This window comes from Styela clava, chromosome 8, assembly GCF_964204865.1.
Source record: "Styela clava chromosome 8, kaStyClav1.hap1.2, whole genome shotgun sequence".
Taxonomy (NCBI): domain Eukaryota; kingdom Metazoa; phylum Chordata; class Ascidiacea; order Stolidobranchia; family Styelidae; genus Styela; species Styela clava.
Genome location: NC_135257.1, coordinates 18,357,719 through 18,377,046, shown reverse-complemented (window position 1 = coordinate 18,377,046; position 19,328 = coordinate 18,357,719). Strand labels below are relative to the sequence as shown.

Sequence of the window (19,328 nt, the reverse complement as noted above, 5' to 3'; positions counted from 1 at the left end):
TCCCATACCTAACGTGGACGGGTAACTGGATAAGAGGCCGTGGTTATGGCCCTTTTAGGGGGCCACATGCCCCCGTTTGGAAACCAACGTCTTATAATATTGCACTATATAAATGCATGGCCATACATTGAATAGTAGTTCTCGGCGTTTTAACATCTTTAAGTGATTTGCGAAAATATTAATGCATGGGCTACTTTAACTATATTCCATTCCATTACAAAGCTGCAAAAAAGCCATTCTTTTTATTGTTAGCGAGTTGACAATTTTATCATATAAAATTTCAGCTGTTTTCAAAATTTGTGGAATGTTTATAGTAATTTCTGCCCTTTTGTGAACCAATCCTAACTTTTGATCCCCATTTGTCAACCCAAAAGGCATCTGGGCATCCTATAATTTTACAAGGGAACCCAATTTATAAAAAAATTATGTATAAATACTTTATTTGGCGCTCCACAAATATGTGTACCAATATGGCGGTAACTAATTCTGTTTGCCTACTCTACATCAAGTTGTGTGAAGAGACTGAAACCTATGGCAGGGGGAAATTCACTTGGCTTACACAGACAGTCCCTGAACTCGTAATAGAACTAAAATAAGGAAAATCGGAATGAAATTATGGCCCGGCCCTAACCTGGTCATACAATACTACAGGAGTAACCTTTATTCAATAGCTATCATGTGCAATTAGGTGAACCAGTTGCTATACTGCTATTTATTTATTTTTCATTATTTTTATGAAATTATATTTAAATGTACAATATCGAACATCTGGCGATGATGAATATGGGATTTACAACTGAACTGATGCTCTTACAATATGGATATAAATAATGCTCGTTTATTAATAATACTAGGAAAAAGAAAACAAATTCTACCATCAGGTTAAGCTGAGCAGATTACTGTAACCTGTCTCAATTGAATTGATCTTGAACGCTTTATCACAGCAGTGGTTTCTTCGCTTTTATTTGATGCAGAATGTCAAGCAATGAGGAATCAAGAACCAACCTTACAACAAATGGTTGGGACGATTATTTTTGGAAGTCTGGCCAGAAGGATCCGCCTTTTCATGTGCAAGAGGTCCATTCCACTGTCAAAAAATTTTACAACCGCCTTTTTAGCGAGGGCAAAACTGGACGGATATTCATTCCACTCTGTGGTAAATCATTGGATCTCATTTATTTTGCTGATTTAGGACATGATGTTGTTGGTTTAGAGTTTTCAGAAGTTGCAGTGGAATCATTTTTTGCAGAAAATAACTTGAAATTTACGAAGTATGATTTGGAAAATGAACCATTTGTTGTTTACAAATGTCTGGATAAAGCCATAACACTTTACCGCGGAGATTTTTTCAAGTTGAAACCAGAAATTTGTGGACAGTTTGATGCATTTTGGGATCGTGGAAGTTTTATTGCTATAAATATGGGCCAGAGGTTGGAATATGCAGAAATCATGTTCAAATTAATGAAAAACATGTCAAAATATCTTCTACAGGGGGCTTATTATGATGGCACAAAGTATGCTGGTCCACCACACTACTTATCTGAAGATTCTTTGAAAGAAACTTTAGGAAAAAGATACTCTTATGAATTGCTTGAAACAAGAGAATCTACACCTCCAATACCGAATTTGAAAATGGATTGGACAATTAATATATATTTACTCGAGCCAAAAGTTAAAGGTTCGCTGTAAAAGTACAGTCCTGAACTTAGGCATGGAGATTATCAATGGAAGTTTAATTTCTTCCGTTCCGAAATATTTGGCCATCTTTTTGACATGAAGCATAATTTGTTTGATACAACTTTATTGCAATCTAGCACAGAAATTAGTAGAGTGTGTTTGACAGATTTTGCTCTATCTATTTAGAATGATATTGTTCTGGCCATAATACAGGGTGTCCAAAAAGTTTTGTCTGATTATAAAGTCTTTATAATCAAATGTTATTTTTTTTAATTTTAAAAAAGATTTATAGTCAACCTGTTTCTAACGTGATGTTATAGATGTTCAATATTGTAGCCCCCATTTATCATTCAGCAAAATTTATTCAAATTTGCAATTGGTAATGCTATCTAATCGGGCAGAACTTTTTGGACACCCTGTAGATCACCTTCAATTTTTCCACATATGAGTGTGTATGAGTTCCACAAGTTTTATTTGTTCTGAACAGCCGCCTCAACTATTAGCTTTATTGTAGTTTAACAGTGACTCTGAGCTGTATAATGAATCATTTTTTTTTACATATCACTATTTGTGCAATTTATCAGTATCAACATTCTATTTAGATCAGATTTTATGTCAATAATTGCTTCTTCCATTTTTAGAAATTTCTGACTTTGTTGTGGTCATATAAATCTTTAAAATTGTCTGCTTCTATGTGCTGCAAGTCAATATTATACCTACTTTGAGCAAACAACTGCTCATTTCAAGAATCTGATCAATTTTATGATTAATTTTAGTATAAATTAATATTGTATATAATAATCGCTAAAATATTGTTTACTTTTACCTCCTGATCAATAAAAAAATATCTTATTCGTAAGACAAAAAAATATGCATATATTTTCTGTAATAATACTATGAATATGTTGATGCTTATTTTAAAACAGATAGAACAGTTAATTATTAGTTATATTTAAAATGTCAGAATCAAAAGAGATGCAGAAGGGAGAACTCGCTCCTACAGAGTGGATATGGAATGAAGATGAAAACCCACCTTTTCATAGGACACAATACGCGCCTATGCTGGTGAAACACTTCGACTGCTTATTTGCCGATGGTGAAACAGGCCGCGTTTTTGTTCCGCTGTGCGGAAAAACTCTGGACATGATATTTCTAGCTGATAAAGGGCTTGAAGTTGTTGGATTGGAGTTCTCAGAAATCGGAGTTGAAGGGTTTTTCAAAGACAACAATTTGACCTACAAGAAAATGGATGTTGTAAATCAGCCTTTGGTGCAGTACAAATGCAACGAGAAAAATATCACTATTTACAGAGGTGATATGTTTAATTTGAACCCAGATGTCTGTGGCCAATTTGATGGCATTTGGGATCGTGGAAGTTATGTCGCAATCAATATCCCTACTCAGCAGAAATATGCTGATATTATTTTACAACTGATGAAACCAGAGGCGAAAATATTGATGGAGACTTTCACTTATGACACGTCGAGATACGGTGGACCTCCACATTGCATAACCTTAGAAAATTTACAAAGCACTTTTGGGTCAAAATGTGAAATTAAAGTTGTTGATACAATGACCATGCTCGCACATCCCGTTTTCAATGCAGGAGATATGATTATGACTCTTCCCTATTGTCTTCTTTCAATGAAATAAAGTTTTAAATTGACCATTGTGAATCAGATATAATATAGAGAGTCATGAAGTGTTGAACAACTTACAACTTTACTTTTAATCCTGGTTTCTGATTAACATGTTAATTTATTAAAGAACATAAATTAGTCAACATTCTGTAGTATCATTCTGATTTATTAAGTAAAATTAATGTTTGTTGTTTTGATTGTGGGAAGGGTAGTGCAGCCAATCAAAAGGTGTACGTCTATTTCTTATTAAAATCAAATTTATTCACGTTTTTGTCCAAATAATGTCGGTGTATTTTATAGTAATACCAATTTTAATTCAAAATAAATCTTATTTTATAAATAAAATAAATGAGAACTACAAGCACAATAAGATCGATTAATATACAAAGACAAAGAAATTTTTATTTGTTGATACTATAAAATCGGGAGAAACTTTTTGGACACCTGTATATTTCTAAATTGCTTGCTTTTTATAAGTATTTGTAATAAATACTTGTCTCACTCTGAATCGTTTACTAGTCAAAATGCTTCCTATAGAATATGAATATAAAGTCCAATTTTCTTCAAAAGCAGTTTCATATGTTTTAAGTTTTCAAATTTTATTTCCATTTCATAGACTATGAAGTAATATCTGTGTTTGAAATTTTTGGTTGATTCTACTGTATTTACATGCACTAAATATGTAAACCTTTTTTCTAAATAATTGCACTATGCAGGATGATTTGACATATATTTTTCCTTGTCTTGTATTCATATCATGATTTAGTAAAAAAGAGTAATAGTACTACCGTATATCCTCACATATAAGCAGAGTTTAAAACTCGAAAAAAAAGTTGCCAAACTAAGGCTTATACGCACATAACTCTGATCGCACTCAAAGGAATTGACGATGTTTTTCACGATTATTTACCTATGTTAACCCCAGTGATCAATATAGTATTTCATGATATGAATAACTTCAATAATGTAGGTCAAGAAAGCTCTTCATTCATAACTAGGTGCTAAGTCTTATTAATATTCATATATATTGACTTAATTTTATATATAATTACAGACCTTAGAAAGTAAAATATCACTATATTCTACAAACATGGAAACTAATCCTTTACCTAGGAGAGAAGTGGCCGTAGATGAATGGAAATGGTCAGCAGATCAAGACCCGAAATTTCATAGGAAAAATTACAGTCAGTTGCTAGTGAAACATTTTGAGAAACTTTTTGAAAATGGAACGACTGGACGTGTTTTCGTTCCACTTTGTGGAAAAACGATGGATTTGATTTTCTTGGAAGAAAAAGGATTAGAGGTGGTCGGTCTTGAGTTTTCAAAAATTGGAATCGAAGCATTTTTTGAAGAAAATAACTTGACATACTCAGAATCAACCTGTTCTGATAGCTGTCTTGTGGTTTACAAATGTAAGGAGAAGAATATTACTATTTACAGAGGTGATATTTTTGATCTAAAACCAGAATTATGTGGTCAGTTTGATGGGTTCTGGGACCGCGGAAGTTACGTCGCGATAAATATTCCCACTCAGCAAAAATACACAGACTTAATCTTCAGTCTGATGAAGCCAAAAGCAAAAATCTTGATGGAATCTATCACTTATGATATGTCAAAGTGCAAAGGTCCACCTCACTGCATCACGATTGAGAACCTTCAGGGCACATTTGGGGAAAAATGTAACATAGAAGTTATTGATATGATAAAGTATCCGGCAAATTTCCAACCAGATTTGGAATTGACAATTCGACTTTGCTTTATTTCTTTCAAGTGAAATAAATAAGTTGATTTTATAATATTAATAACAGTAATTTTGTGCAATTGCTGATTCATTACATAATTTTGTGCAATTGCTGATTCATTACATAATTTTATGCATATGGTTTTTCATTAAATAATTAGCACCACAGCTAGATTGATAATTTTTTTTTTAAATCCTTCCTTTGAACATTATTATCTAATGCAGGGGTGTGCAACCTTGAATACTGGATGGCTAAATGAAACTAACTGGGTTAAACTGCAGGCCACACCTTTATTGAAATAGACTCTCTAGTGATGCAGCCATGCAGGCTTAAAAATTTTGGTATTTATCTTACGACATGCGTTGTTCGCACAAGCTAGCTGTTTTAGGGGCATTGTAACGTCATAAGCATAGATAAAAAAAAAAATTGGACTCTGGTATTGACTTGGGATTCTTGCACGTATCAGATTAAACTAAATTAAAAACTTTTGCGGGCTGCGCAATTTTTCCTTGTGTGGCTCACGGGCCGCAGGTTACACACCCCTGATCTAACAAATTAACCTCACCCTCCATGAGATTTCAATCAGCATTTTATTATCTCTTGTAATGTCACTCATCTTGCCACTTCAGAATTTTTAATATGTAAATAATGTAGGAAATTGGAATTAGTTTGATTTTAAACTGGATATCGTTGTTCAGTATTTATCTAATTGGTAGAAACGGTGGTAGGGTCTAGGGCAGGGCAACATCCGGCCTGCGAAATTTAAGCATTTACCCCTTTTTCTTGCAACCCTATAATTATAAGAGCTTTTCTTATTTTTGTTTTGTGCAATCCCACTTGCTGTTGTCCTAGGAATATTAAGCGCAATATACTGGCATCCCTGTCGAATGGAAATACTCTAAATTTGGCCTGAAGTTAAAAGTTTGTGTATGGAATATGATAAAAGACCAGTGGTTTCCTAAACGTTCACGGTCCATGGCTGCATTGCAATATTTTAAACACTTGTGTGACCTGCTTTTCAATATTAACACCTAGTTTTGATTTTAACTCGTTTCTATCAGTTCAATACGGTGCAATGTTCAATACTGTAAAGACTACAAAAGAAAGCAAAATAATAAATGTATTGCACATGAAGAACTGTTGTACATGTTTTGGGCATCTATGCGTACAGTGAAATTACATTACATTGCAGAGCAAATATTATATTATATCTTAATTTTAATTGTTCAGTTTTTTTGATGTTGCTATTTAACTAAGTTCACAAAACTGCATTTTACAGTGTAATCGTCCCTGCATTTATACTGTATTTGTCTGACAGAATATTTATTAACGTGAAGTATATGATATTGCAATTCATGCCAAAAATGCAGTTTTTCTTGGTTTTAAAAACCTAATATTTTGAAATTAATTTTGTCCTCAGATTCTTGTGTGCTTACATGCCAAAATTGTTTCATTTTCCTGTTCATTTCTAATATGATACCTTCACTCAGTAAATGCAAAAGTATTAATTGATAAACAGTGTGTTTATAAAGTCCTGTTGCAACCCAGATTTGTTATGATGTCAGTTCTTAATATTTCTTGGCCAAATTTTGTTTTATTTTAATCAGTGATTAATTAATTTTTCCACTTCGTTTAATAGGCTTTCTTTATATTGTTCAATTTTATCAGAAATATTCAAATCATTTGTTCGATCCTATATGACTAAATGAAGTGGCAGACATGACCCTGTGGTCCCCAAGCTTTTTTTAAAAATATCACTCTATCGATTTTGGAATTTTTTATTTCTTCCTCACTATGTCACACTAATTGTCCAATCTTTAATGGATTCTTTGCTAGTGTTACGCATAAGTAATGAGGCATGAAAAAAAATCATAAATAACCATACACTTGTTGCTGAGTATTTTTGATGTTTTTTGCAAACCCTCGTCATTTGCAGCTTTAATATTGTTTTGTTTTATTTATCTATTCGTATAAATTTAAGCATTTTTGACCAAACCTAGATGAAAATCTGATTCTGTCTCGCAGACACAGTGCCATCCATTTCTCAGTGAATTTACATTATGTAACAGTAAACATATTACGTTAAAATACTCAAATACTTAAATACCCAGGGTGTAATATAAAAAATCGGGGAGGAAATGCAGAACAAGAAATATTTGTGTCCTTCCAGACTATACTTCCCTACCTAGCAGTATGCAACAATATACGTTGTAAAAAACAATACGTTGTATAAAAAATAGTACAGGAAAAATATTTTAAAGCCATTATGTTTTTAAAGTTCGAAAACAAAAAATTTTCATATTTTATTGATCATATTTAATCCAGTTAATAACTATGGCTGGTCTTGAATTGGTAACTGATGAAGGGTATAGAATTGATGGCAGACTACCAACAGAACTACGCCGGATTCGTTGTCGTCTTGGAGTGTTTTCACAAGCCGACGGTTCGTCCTATTTAGAGCAAGGGAACACTAAGGTACATGAAATTGGTTATATTTTTTTCTATAAAGACTTATTTTATCTAAGTTCTACTCAAACAGCTCCTTAACGAAAAAAACTTTTCAAATGAACGGAAATTTCCTGCTTTGGGATTCACTGTCTTATTTAGTTTATTTTGGCCAGACCTTGATCAATTCAGGTCCATCTGTATTCCGAATCGATTTCTTGGTATAAATTGAAGCTCAAAAGTGTCCTTCATAAAAGTTTTGAGGTGTGGTGCATTTGGCTGAGGCATGATAAAGGAAAAAATTTTCAAATTTATTTTAAGATGAGAGTAAAGTTAATAAGATGGCCTAATCATATGTCAGTAACTGACTTATGTATATACCAGTCCAGCGATCCCCTCGCACTAACTTATCCTCCACGAGATTAAAACATTGGAACTCCTAATGGGTTATAAGCAGTAGTGGGATTCAGCCAGTTCGCACCAGTTCTATAAAACCGTATCACGGAATTTCATGAGATCAGCGCACCGGTTAGGATTACTGGTTACTCCCAATGACTTTTGCGCGGCGGTGTGGCTCAACGAGCTAAACGTTAGGAATACGCTCGCCACCGCACCTCTAACTACTCTGCGTGGGTTCGCAGGTTCGAATCCCATGCAGGGATGGTTATGTGCGAGAGGATTGCTGGACTCCTCGCCGTCGTTGGGTGGTTCATGTAACCGCTGGTCGGTTACGGCTTCCTCCACCACCAAGTCCATGCTTCCGAAAACAAACAATACAGTAAAACTAATCCCATACCCGACTTGGAATGGTAACCGGACGAGAGGCCGTGGTTCGCCATATGGATAAGCTGTCTTATCGGCTTTCCTCTCCCCCGGGATAAATATGTAAATCCTATCCTATCCTAACAGAACCAGGTGAAAAATATGACTTTAGTAATGGAACCGGCTGACAAAAATATTGAATCCCACCACTGGTTATAAGTAATGTAATGACAAGCTTAATGTGCCAACCGCCGAGCCGGTTACAATCCTAAATGAACTCTTTATTGCAATTTACATATATTTTATAAATAATTATATCATGTCACAAATGTCACATACATCATTTGTCCATTTGCACTTCACAATAAGTTTGAGTAGAATATGTGATAACTTTGAAAAATGTTATTATTTTTTTTATTTTTATAACATTAATTGGTATAAGAATTTCATTAATAATCGATGCTTAATCATTTGGTGAACCATGGCCTCTCATCTCCATCATTGTATAACAATGAGCCGGTTTATAATTTCAAAAATTAAATTTTCAGATATTAGCTGCAGTCTATGGACCACATGAACCATCATCTAATATGAGAGGACAGGTAAGATAATAAGGATTGAGTTGAGTCATGAAATCTTCATGTTGAGGTGTAAGCTCTTCACGAAGCTTTGAACAGTATTTAGGGGTGTAAAAGCCAGTACAGGGAGTCCTCAGGTTACAGCGGTCGCGACTTACACTGTTTCGATGTTACGCACTCCATAAAAATATAAAAGATAATACTGTACTGTCTGTAATATCTAAGCCCTTAAACTGGATCATTGTGATCAAGAAATCAGTGCTTTGGACTCATTATTTTTTTTTTTTACACCGTGAATGACGTGGACAATTGCAAGTATTACGATTATGAACAAATAATCACTAAGCTTCAGTCGCATGGTACACAGTTTCAGTGATACTGTTCGCCATTTTGGTTGTTCCGACTTGCACTGAAATTCGGGTTACATCGCATCACAAGAACGGAACAACCTCGTAAGTCGAGGACAACCTGACAGTATGTGTTCTGGAGTTTTTCTCTTTCTCTCAAGGCTCTGGTGCTGGTGCAAAAAGGCTTTGGGCAAACAACTGATATACAGTTAGAAAGGGGAATGCGGACCTACTATTTTCAATCAGTGGTGACTAGGCCAGGGTTTACTCGAACTAGAGGCTCAGATTCACAAAGAAAATTTGTGACTTGCGCGTAGGGCTGAGAAGCCCAACTACAAAGATTTAACAATTAATCCGACATTCTAATTTTTAAATGTTTGGCACAACTTTCAAAAATATTAATATTTTTATTTTCCCACAGCTAAAAATTGTGGAAGATAGAAATGGGAATTACCAGCAGTCACGCTGTACAGATAGATACTTGAGCCTCTTTTTCCATTTACTCCAATCATCTAACAAAATAACATGACTAATCGCCATAGAGACTTTTATTTGGGACTCGAAGACATTGTTGTTTACAAAACTCAAGAGTTGAGTATAAATGCGATTTGAGGAAATTTGCTGTGATTGGTCTTGGCTATTGGTTTAAGGACCGTAAACTGTCATTAAATTTACCTGAGAAATATCTTTGAAAAACCCTGATTTCGCTTGTATGAAGATAAAAGATAGTTGAATACTTTCTTTATTATTATTTATCTATCCACAGATTCTCAGTGACAAAGCATTTCTGAACTGTGAATACAGTCAAGCAACATTTAGTACTGCTGAGAGGAAACATCGGTCACGCGGGGACAGAAAGGGTCAAGAATTGTCTATGCACATTAAACAGACTTTTGAAGCTGCTATTTTAACTGAATTATATCCAAGGTGAGAAAAGTTAAAATCGGTTATCAGTTATGTCAAAAATGGATTGAATATTCAAATTCATTCAACATTCGAATATTCAATTTACTAGTACTTTATACCCGATTTCAGCAATAAATTGAGAAATCTTACATTTGAAAATTTCCTGATATGTCATGGTCGAATGAAAAATTGAAAATCCTAACAGTAAAAGAACAGAAAATCAATCAAGATAACCACTACTATGAAACATCAGCCCAAATGCAGTTTCGTGAAGACTCAACACTCAAGTCTGTGATTTAAGGGTTTCTAATGGAGCTGGAGCCACTTTAATTTATGGCAGCTATAGCTCCAGATATTATGGTAAGCTTTGCTCAAGCGAAATGCCACGGTAGCCTGGCTTCATATAGAGCAGTGATTTTCAAACGGTGAGGCGCGCCTCGCAAGTGGAAGGGAGTGTTTTTTTAATGAAACATACTTCTGCCTTATAATCTGTTATTTGTAGCTTATTGTAAGCTAGTTATGTTTGAGGTGGCGAGCGAGACTTCACAAATTAAAAAGGGGTGGGCTCAAAAAGTTTTAGAACCATTGATATAGATTCTCCTGCTCGAGCTGTCTTTTTACCTTACAGATCCCAGATAGATATTTACCTGCAAGTCCTACATTCTGATGGAAGTAATTATTGTGTCTGTGTGAATGCTGCTACGTTGGCTTTGATAGATGCGGGAATCGCATTGAAGGTGAATATTTTAGATTTTCCGCTGCTGTGGATTATTTATATGATTAAATATTCAGATTTCTAGCAAATTACTTTCGGTAAAGATATTCAGTAGCTCATAATGATGGTATTTGATATTTTGAATTTATTGGAGTGACAGAATTTAGAATCTTTTTTGCAGTTTACAGCCTCAGAATAAATTTACATTTATCCCAAGGGGAAAGCCAATGATACAGTCTATTCATATGACAAACCATGACCCCTTATTTTGATACCAGTACGTTATAGTGACCAGATAGGTAATCATCCCAAATGGGTGTACAAGGCATTATCACTTGTAATTCGTTATATTTTATTGTATATATTTATGATGTAACGTCACTAGGTGGCGCTATCAACACTAACCATTTTGACTCTGTCTCTCCGAGGCGGACATTCTGTCTCTACTCATGTTTTGTGTGACTTGCTGCTTAGTCTGCTACTGCGTCTTAATTTGTGCTCGATTCTTATAATAAAGTAGATTTGTAATGGAAACCTTGTTCTTGTTTATAAAGAACTGAAGGCAGAATACACTACACAATTATCTTTCTGTTACAGGATTTTGTTTGTGCATGTTCTGTGAGTGTCCATAAAAGTATTGCATTGAAAGATATAAATCGAGTTGAAGAAAATTCGAATTGTCCGGAACTGATGGCTGCTATGTTACCTAAGCTTGATCAGATAATCTATGTTGAACAAAATGGAAGGTAAGAAAAAAATTGAATTTACATATTTATCCCGGGGGAGAGGAAGGCCAATAAGATGGCTTAACCATATGGTAAACCACAGCTTCTCAACCGGTTACTAGTCCAGGGTGAGTATGGGTAGTCAGCCAGTTATTTGTTTTCAGATGCTTGGTGTTGGAGGAAGCTGTAACTGACCAGCGGTTACATGAACCATGCTACAGCGACGAGTAGTCCAGCAATACTCTTGCACAGTGTTCACTATTAGCGCACTTTTTTGCGAAAATTGCGAAACACTTTCGCAACTTTTTTTAGGGACTGCGAAATAGCACTTTTTTCCGATTTTGAAGAGAAATAGCACTTTTTTTCGATTTTGAATGGAATAAAAATTCAAAGTTGACAAATATTTTTGTGTGTTTATTAAGTTGACAAATAAGTAACATACTAGTACTTTTGTAACTCAATTCTGCATATCATAACGATAAAGCTTTTGCATTAATGGCAAAATTCTTGTTTATAATATGATTATTATACAAGCACACTGATTCCGCTTCCACCGCGAAAACGCTCGGCGGCGTCTTTGAAACCAGATGTCCGAATGCAAGGCAGTGCGTTTCTCTAAACGAGAGTGGTCATGTGACTGTCAATGACATCGATGAATTGTGACCAAAGTACACGATTTTCTAGTACTGGTTTGACAGGTCTGTGTTCTCTTCTTAGTGAATTTACTGGAGCCATTCAGAAATTTCTGATACCCGACACGACATTGTTTAGTAATGGAATGTAAACTTGGGCCATTGTTTGTTAAATTAGAAGAAACTTCTAGCAGCATCACACAGATTTGCAGAATCGCCAAATTGACAAAATAAATACGTCGTCGTATTAACATTTAACAGCCATTTTATTGTAACCACCAATGATAAAAGCAAATGGCGTTTCGCGGAATTTTGCGATATTCAGTATATATCAGCTAGTCTAGTCATTCACGATAAATCAAACTCAGACCAGGGTCAAAAATCAATCTAAATTATTTCCTCATTAATATGCGAGTAGGGGTGGGCAAAATCGAATATTTTTTCGAATTGAATATTTTTAACGAATAAGGAATATTTTTTATGCACAGCAGGAGTCTAGAACGTCGGTCGAAAAATTAGCAAGTAAGCCTTTACTACTGGTTAATTTCGTTATAATAGCTAATTGTTTTTGTCACCGCATTCGTTTTGGCGACTATATCCTGGGTTTGGCAATCCAGGCTTACGCGTGCGTTCACATCGGCAACAGCTGTTAAGGGCATTAACGACAAATTTCAAAACCAAAATAAACATTTGCGTTGACTTGATATTACCTATCAACGTTTGCAAATTTACTGTCCCAATTTTAAGCGAATGGTATTATTATTATCGATGCCGGAATGCAGATATTTAAGACGATAATGAACTTTTATAATTTTTTTATGGTGTCTGTATTAATTTACAGATAAACCTCGCAAATCTGAGATTGTGCCAATCCTGAATGTTGATTTAAAATCGTGATTAAATAATTCGGCAATGAAGGCATTTCTGCGTGGCCATAAGACGAGATGACTTTAATAAACAGCACTTCTTTAAGGATATTTTACATATGCGACTAATGCTAAAAACATTGGGCTCCAGTGCTCTGGTGCCTAATCAGGCGCTAATTGCAACTAATTCAACTTAAGTTTCAACGACTTTTTTCGTCTTCACGATATGTTATCTTTTTTATTCGGCGCTGATAATGATAAATAAAAAATGTGTAATTGTTGATTGCAATTCCGGAAAACGTATTTTCCTTCCTCACCATGAAACGAATTTAACCGCAGTTAACCGCGCATTGGAAAGCAAAACACAATTTATTAACATTACTTTACAACGAGTTACGGGTAAGAATTAACCAGACGGCTATCGCTAACATGTAGAAACAATAAATTTGAAACGATTTTGTATAAAGCGTGTCAACATCGTTTTTGTAAATTTAGAAACGTCGATAAGTAAGACAAGTAAATAATGTATTTTATGGAACTTTCATGGGATATTGGTGAGAAATATTATTTTGACCATGTCGAAATGCCATTATTGCCAATTTATTCACGTGTTTAGTTACTATCAGTGTTTTAACCCAAAGCTGAGTTACGTAAATACTTAACACTGAGTACTCAAGAGATAACCAATTTGCGGAGTTTTTCAATTATTATTTAATACGAAAGTAACACCGACACGATCTAAAATAAAAAGCATAGAAATGTCAACTATCTGCTTCACAAATATCGCATCCCGGGGTCAGTAATAATATTATTGTTCGCTCAAACTCGGGACCGTAATTTACGAACTGATACAAATCCTACACAGAAGATAAAAATCAGAACAAAATCTATTTTCGTTGTGAATGCGCTCATTAATAGTTGTCTTTAAAATCTTCGCCGATGTGAATTCACAATTCTATCCGAAATATAAAAACCAAACTACGATGCCCGCCGTTACGTGAGAATTAGTATTTGCTAGTGAATAAAAACATGCTTTAATATAGTTTAACAACACGATCGCGGCGACAAAAAATTTACTGCAGCCTTCGATTATGACAAAATTATGAAATAATCATTGAATGGCAATAAAAATTTAACTTCATTAACAATAATTTTCAAGTAATAGTTTCACATTTTCATGATTTTGATCGTCGCTACATGCGAGCGTGTTTTTGTACATATAAACCATGATGACACTACTGACATCTGCGAGTTATAGATCTCTCCAAATTTAATTTTCGCGATTTTTAATGTTTCATTTCTAGATGTGGATGCCCGCTGACTACGGATAAATGGTCGATGTTTTAAAATAGGACTTCGGACCGTTCAGCAAAGAGAGGCGGGCTACACGTAACTGCGAAATTTCGCCGTGAACGACCTTACATTTTAGTTATAAACGCATTACGTCGTCGCGAATTGCAGTTTTGGTGTAATGTTTTAACTTCCCCCTAATCTCCCGTTGAAAAAATCCTGGCTGCGCCCCTGCCCGGTGATAATTATAGCTAAAATGTTACAATTTTATTTACGGAATTTGCAAATTCACCATTTTGATGATCACGCCCTAATTATTGGTGCAAAAATACTCAAAATATAACGAATTTAATCATTTCCGATGTTAATAGGCGCAATTCATGACGGAGACAGTGTGCGTTGTTACATCGAAATTCACGATCGATTTTACGTTATACTCTTGTTCACGATTTCAACACTCCACCGCCATGCATGGCTGAGTGGAAGGTTCACATTTTCGAAACATTACTTGGTCAAGGATGGGAGGGATCACTAACGAGCTAATTGAAAGCACATTAAAAGGATTATGACTTGTCATTTTTTTCTGGTTATAGCCTGTACATGTTATACCGTGTGTGGGCTCTCGGAACGTCAATTTAACTTTTAATTTTCGACAATCAATGTATGTGCGGCTCCTACCTGAAACGGCTAATTCATGCTGCCAATATACGGAGTTTGAAATCTGGGATATTTATTTCGAATAGTCTATTTATTTTGACTCTTCTAAAATTAGGAAGCTTTGTTGGTACCTTTTTTGGCGCAAAGTATGGAATTGAAACGATACGAATATTTTGCCCAGTCCTATAGGCAGGGTTGCCACCTACCCAGAGCCAAAAATAAGCACGGGCGTCAAGAAGGATATCATACACGAGTCTTCCGATTTTGATCATTAGAAGTCGCTTCGAACACGGTTGTACGCAAATCGCAAAAAGCTATGGAATCACTGCCACACGCAATCTCTAAAGCAGGGGCAACTTTTTGTCGCTCGTGGGCCAAAATCAAGTAATACAAATCTTGACGGGCCGCACATATTTTTTCGAGAAAGTTAAAGACTGAACGTGTGGCTGATGAACCACATTATTTATACAAATTAGAAATTGAGGTTCTAGACTTTAATTAGCGAGCGAACACTGCGACAAGTCGTCTTAATATGCAAAATATTTACAAATAACATTTAATTTAACACTATTTGTTGCATTACGCTCGATACCTTTTCGACATCAGGTGAAACACTGAATAAAACCAATATTAGAACATTTTCTAAATGGGTAGCCTATCGCTGAACCTAGTTCTCCGCACGGAAAATTTCATTTTGGTTCAGTAATTGAAAACAAAAGCGATTTTTTTTTTGGAAAACGAATTATTAATGAAGAACAAAAACAACATAATAACGATCCGTAAGTTTCAATGAAGCATTGCGGGCCGGATTATTTTTGTCCGCGGGCCGGATGTGGCCCGCAGGTGGCCGACCCTTGATCTACAGTCTTCATACTTTGGTTTCCCACAATGCTTATTATGTTTTGTGGTAGTATTGTGGGCACTGATTACTGATTTCTCCCTTTCTCAATGTCGCAATAGCAGTAGTTATTAGCAAATTTCTTTTCATATTCGAAACAGAACTCATGGTTACGCTTACTCATTGTCCAAATTGCTTTGTACGCAAAACAAGAACAAGTCATCCGCGTTTCTAAGACAAAATAAGCACGCAACTCAAAAATAAGCACTTTTCTTAGAAATAAGCACATTGTTACTTTATAAGACGCCGTCTAGAAAATAAGCATAAATCTTAGAAATAAGCATGATATGGCAACCCTGCCTATAGGCGAGGTTATGATATTAACGCAGAGAATATTTGTAAGCTTGCGAACATCGGGGTTGGGCGGAATTATACGATTATGTTGTTGTTCTTAAATAATAACTTTTTCGATGAATGTTTATTTTACTTTTGTGTATTAATTATGATATGTTGAGTTTTCGTTTATTTCAAATTCGAAATTGTCCGGAATACTCAAACAGGTGTAATAAGTGTAATATTGATAGTATAGTGTAATCGAGTAACCAACTTAGAAGTCTTTAGAGATGTCTAATGAACTTGATGTGTTACGGGTGTCGTAACCCCCGTTTTTTTTATTAAATTTGATTGTTCTACCTTCCGCTTATAAAACAACATCGTTATACAGTCATCTAAGGTAACTCTCGCGACCAAATCTTTTTGTTCTGTATGGCATCACCTTAGCGCCATTTATTACCGACTGAATTTTAATTGTGTTTTATGATAAGTTATTTTCTGTTAGTTGGCGCTGATAACGTCGCTAATTTCTGTATAAACATGGAAAATTTTAAATATGTTCCTTACGTCTATGCTATAATTGACAAGCGATAGCACAAGATTCAGCAGCAAATGATAAGCAAAGCTATTTTATAATCATGGGTTGCGTAATAAAGATTTGCTAATTATGGCAGGATATAAAGAACATGGCCTGAAATATATTATTAACAGAACGATGTTTATTTTCCAGTCGACGAAAACCCTTAATAATAACGATTGCCGAAATCGCGAAAAAAATAAATACGGATTTTTGATTGTGATCAGATGACTGAGAGGGCACATGTTTTTTCTCTGTTCAAAGCAGATATAAAACGAATACCATGTTGCCGAAAAGCGGTTACGTGTTATCTTTCTTTAGCCAATCAAAATAGGGGTAATGGTATATATAAAAGGTTTCTAAACTTTACAAACTCGGAACGCAATTAATATTAAAATTACAAGTAATGGTGCATGGAAAAACGAATTTGATTTTATTGAAATTGAAACGCACACACATAAGAGTTTTACATTTCATGCACAACTAACCGATGCTACATGTGAGATTTGTGCACATGAACGATTATATATCGCGATTATTTATATGAGAATGCTGCTCTTTCAACTTTAATTTCCAGGATTTCGGCGTTCACGTGGTCGACTAAAAAAGATTTATCAAATGGATTGGTATTTCGCGTCACACTCAAAATTATTTGAGAACCACTATCATGTCATTCGTTTATTTTTTACATTCATGTTTTTTTCAAGAATCACCCTGTTGTATTTCCTGTACCTTCGCAAAGGAAAACTCTTTGGTGTCATCATTACTATTAGTGTAATTGAAAGTGGCGTTGAGATGCGAATACTTCATACTAGGTCTGCAGCATTAGAGAGAGCGTTATTTATAAATGCTGGAAGTACATGGCATTTCTAAAAAATTTGCAAATATATGATGTTTTCTACCCGATTTGAACTAACTGGCACGCAGACCAATGCAAGTCGATATTTGAAAATTACAGGTCTTAGCGTAAGTAATCTGTGAGACAGTATAATATAAATTAGGCCAAGCTAGCTCATGAAAGGGATTTCAAAGTGATCTTGGGTAATATTTCGGAAAAAAAATCTTCGATAGAAAGTAGGTCACTCTATCTATAAAAACAGCGGTACTTTCATGGTGATTTTGCGTTATTTCCCAAAGAAAAACTGGCCAGAGAAACATGACGTTAACCAATCTCTTAAAAGGGAAGAGGGCGGCACTTTCAAGCATATTCTTTCGGACGAGGAAGCGTGTTATACTAAAGCGATATTGGTGATGGGTCATGGGGATGTCATTTTGCCTGGGTTTTGTACAAATGATCCCCCTCCCTAGCTATGGCCGGTAGTAACTAATATCTGCATGTATCAATCGGTGTCTGTTAGATGGAAGAAACAAGTTTGCAAGGCTTGTCTGTTCAGGCGGGAGTGCGCTTCGTTACTGACGCTGGTGGTTGATTGCACGAAACTTTTATTCCGGGCAAGTGTGCTTATCAGGTGACCTTTGATGAATTCCCTTGTTTTTAACAAGGGTTTAAACGAAACTCCGTTAACGGAAAGACTTCAATTCACAATATTAACGGGAGGAGCGCTTTTTCGAGTATCTATGCTGTTTGAAATGAGTTTAAACGAAAGCTAGGGCACCTAACTAGTTAAAATCAGGAAAAGCACTTTCGCACTTTTTTTATCGACTGCGAAGCACTTTCGCACTCATAATTTCCTTAGAGTTAACACTGCTCTTGCACATAATTATCCTCCTCAAGATTCAACTTGTAAACCCTGGTACAGTAATCAGAGGTGCGATGGCAAGCGAATTCTTGACGCTTTCCCCTTCACTATGGATCCACAAAAATCCCGGTCCTTCCAAATAAAAGTACGGTAGCTTCATTTCGAGGCCTATTTCGGAGTTATTTTGACTTTGGCTATTGTGTTTTTTGATAGATGGAAATGTCCACGAGCCATAAGTTTATGAAAGTGGATTCATTTTCATCTTCTAATGTGCTCTGTCTTTCAACTTTGTACACAGGCTACATGCAGATGAGATGAGCAAAGCATTGGAAACTGTTTCATCAGGGTGTCAAGATATTTTCACCCTATTAGATACTGCAGTGCAGGACCATGTCAAAGATTTAACTACTAATATTGGAGGCGATGTCTGAAGGCTCAACTTAGAAATGAGTCATGGAAGAAAGCAGTAGAGTCTTATGTCTGCTAGTGTGGGGATGCAATAAGAGGTTTTGATATGTGGGAACTGGACCATAAGGACTCGTGAAAGCATTTAAACTAAAAAGCACATAAACTTAATATCTTGGAATGAGTTCATAGACCTAAAGATGTGAAGAAATTTTCAATCGTTCTACTTCGCCTTCTTATGATGATGAGCTAGATTGTACCATGAAATAAATTCCAGTTAACAAATAATCTTTTGTGGTAGTAGTCTGGTAGTTAGTGTGGTCGGTCATTCAAATAAGTGGGATGATATTCTGAAAAACCATATTAAAATGACCATATAATAAATGGTTTTATTGATAGAAAGTTGTCTAAATTATGATTTGTATCCCTGTGTGCTGATGTACGACCTCTTTATGCAAAACCATGGGTCACCAATGAAACTTAATTTATTTGC

The 19,328-nt window shown here is 35.3% G+C and overlaps 4 protein-coding genes across 4 annotated transcripts; all 4 read left to right on the top strand.

Moving 5' to 3' along the window:
- The first annotated feature begins 975 nt into the window (after positions 1-975).
- LOC120345631 (thiopurine S-methyltransferase-like) lies at positions 976-1,689 on the top strand. Its single transcript, XM_039415160.2, has one exon. The coding sequence runs from the start codon at positions 976-978 to the stop codon at positions 1,687-1,689; it is 714 nt and encodes a 237-aa protein (XP_039271094.2).
- A 945-nt stretch (positions 1,690-2,634) lies between these two features.
- On the top strand, positions 2,635-3,330 carry LOC120346479 (thiopurine S-methyltransferase-like). The gene has a single exon (XM_078115641.1). It carries the CDS (start codon positions 2,635-2,637, stop codon positions 3,328-3,330), a length of 696 nt encoding a protein of 231 aa, XP_077971767.1.
- Positions 3,331-4,381: 1,051 nt separating this feature from the next.
- LOC120345635 (thiopurine S-methyltransferase-like) lies at positions 4,382-7,383 on the top strand. Its single transcript, XM_078115297.1, has one exon. The coding sequence runs from the start codon at positions 4,408-4,410 to the stop codon at positions 5,089-5,091; it is 684 nt and encodes a 227-aa protein (XP_077971423.1). The 5' UTR covers positions 4,382-4,407; the 3' UTR covers positions 5,092-7,383.
- On the top strand, positions 7,300-19,123 carry LOC120346480 (exosome complex component RRP41-like). Its single transcript, XM_039416231.2, has 6 exons — positions 7,300-7,534; positions 8,815-8,868; positions 9,958-10,118; positions 10,726-10,834; positions 11,410-11,558; positions 18,729-19,123. Exons 1-6 carry the CDS (start codon positions 7,394-7,396, stop codon positions 18,859-18,861), a joined length of 747 nt encoding a protein of 248 aa, XP_039272165.2. The 5' UTR covers positions 7,300-7,393; the 3' UTR covers positions 18,862-19,123.
- Positions 19,124-19,328: the final 205 nt, after the last annotated feature.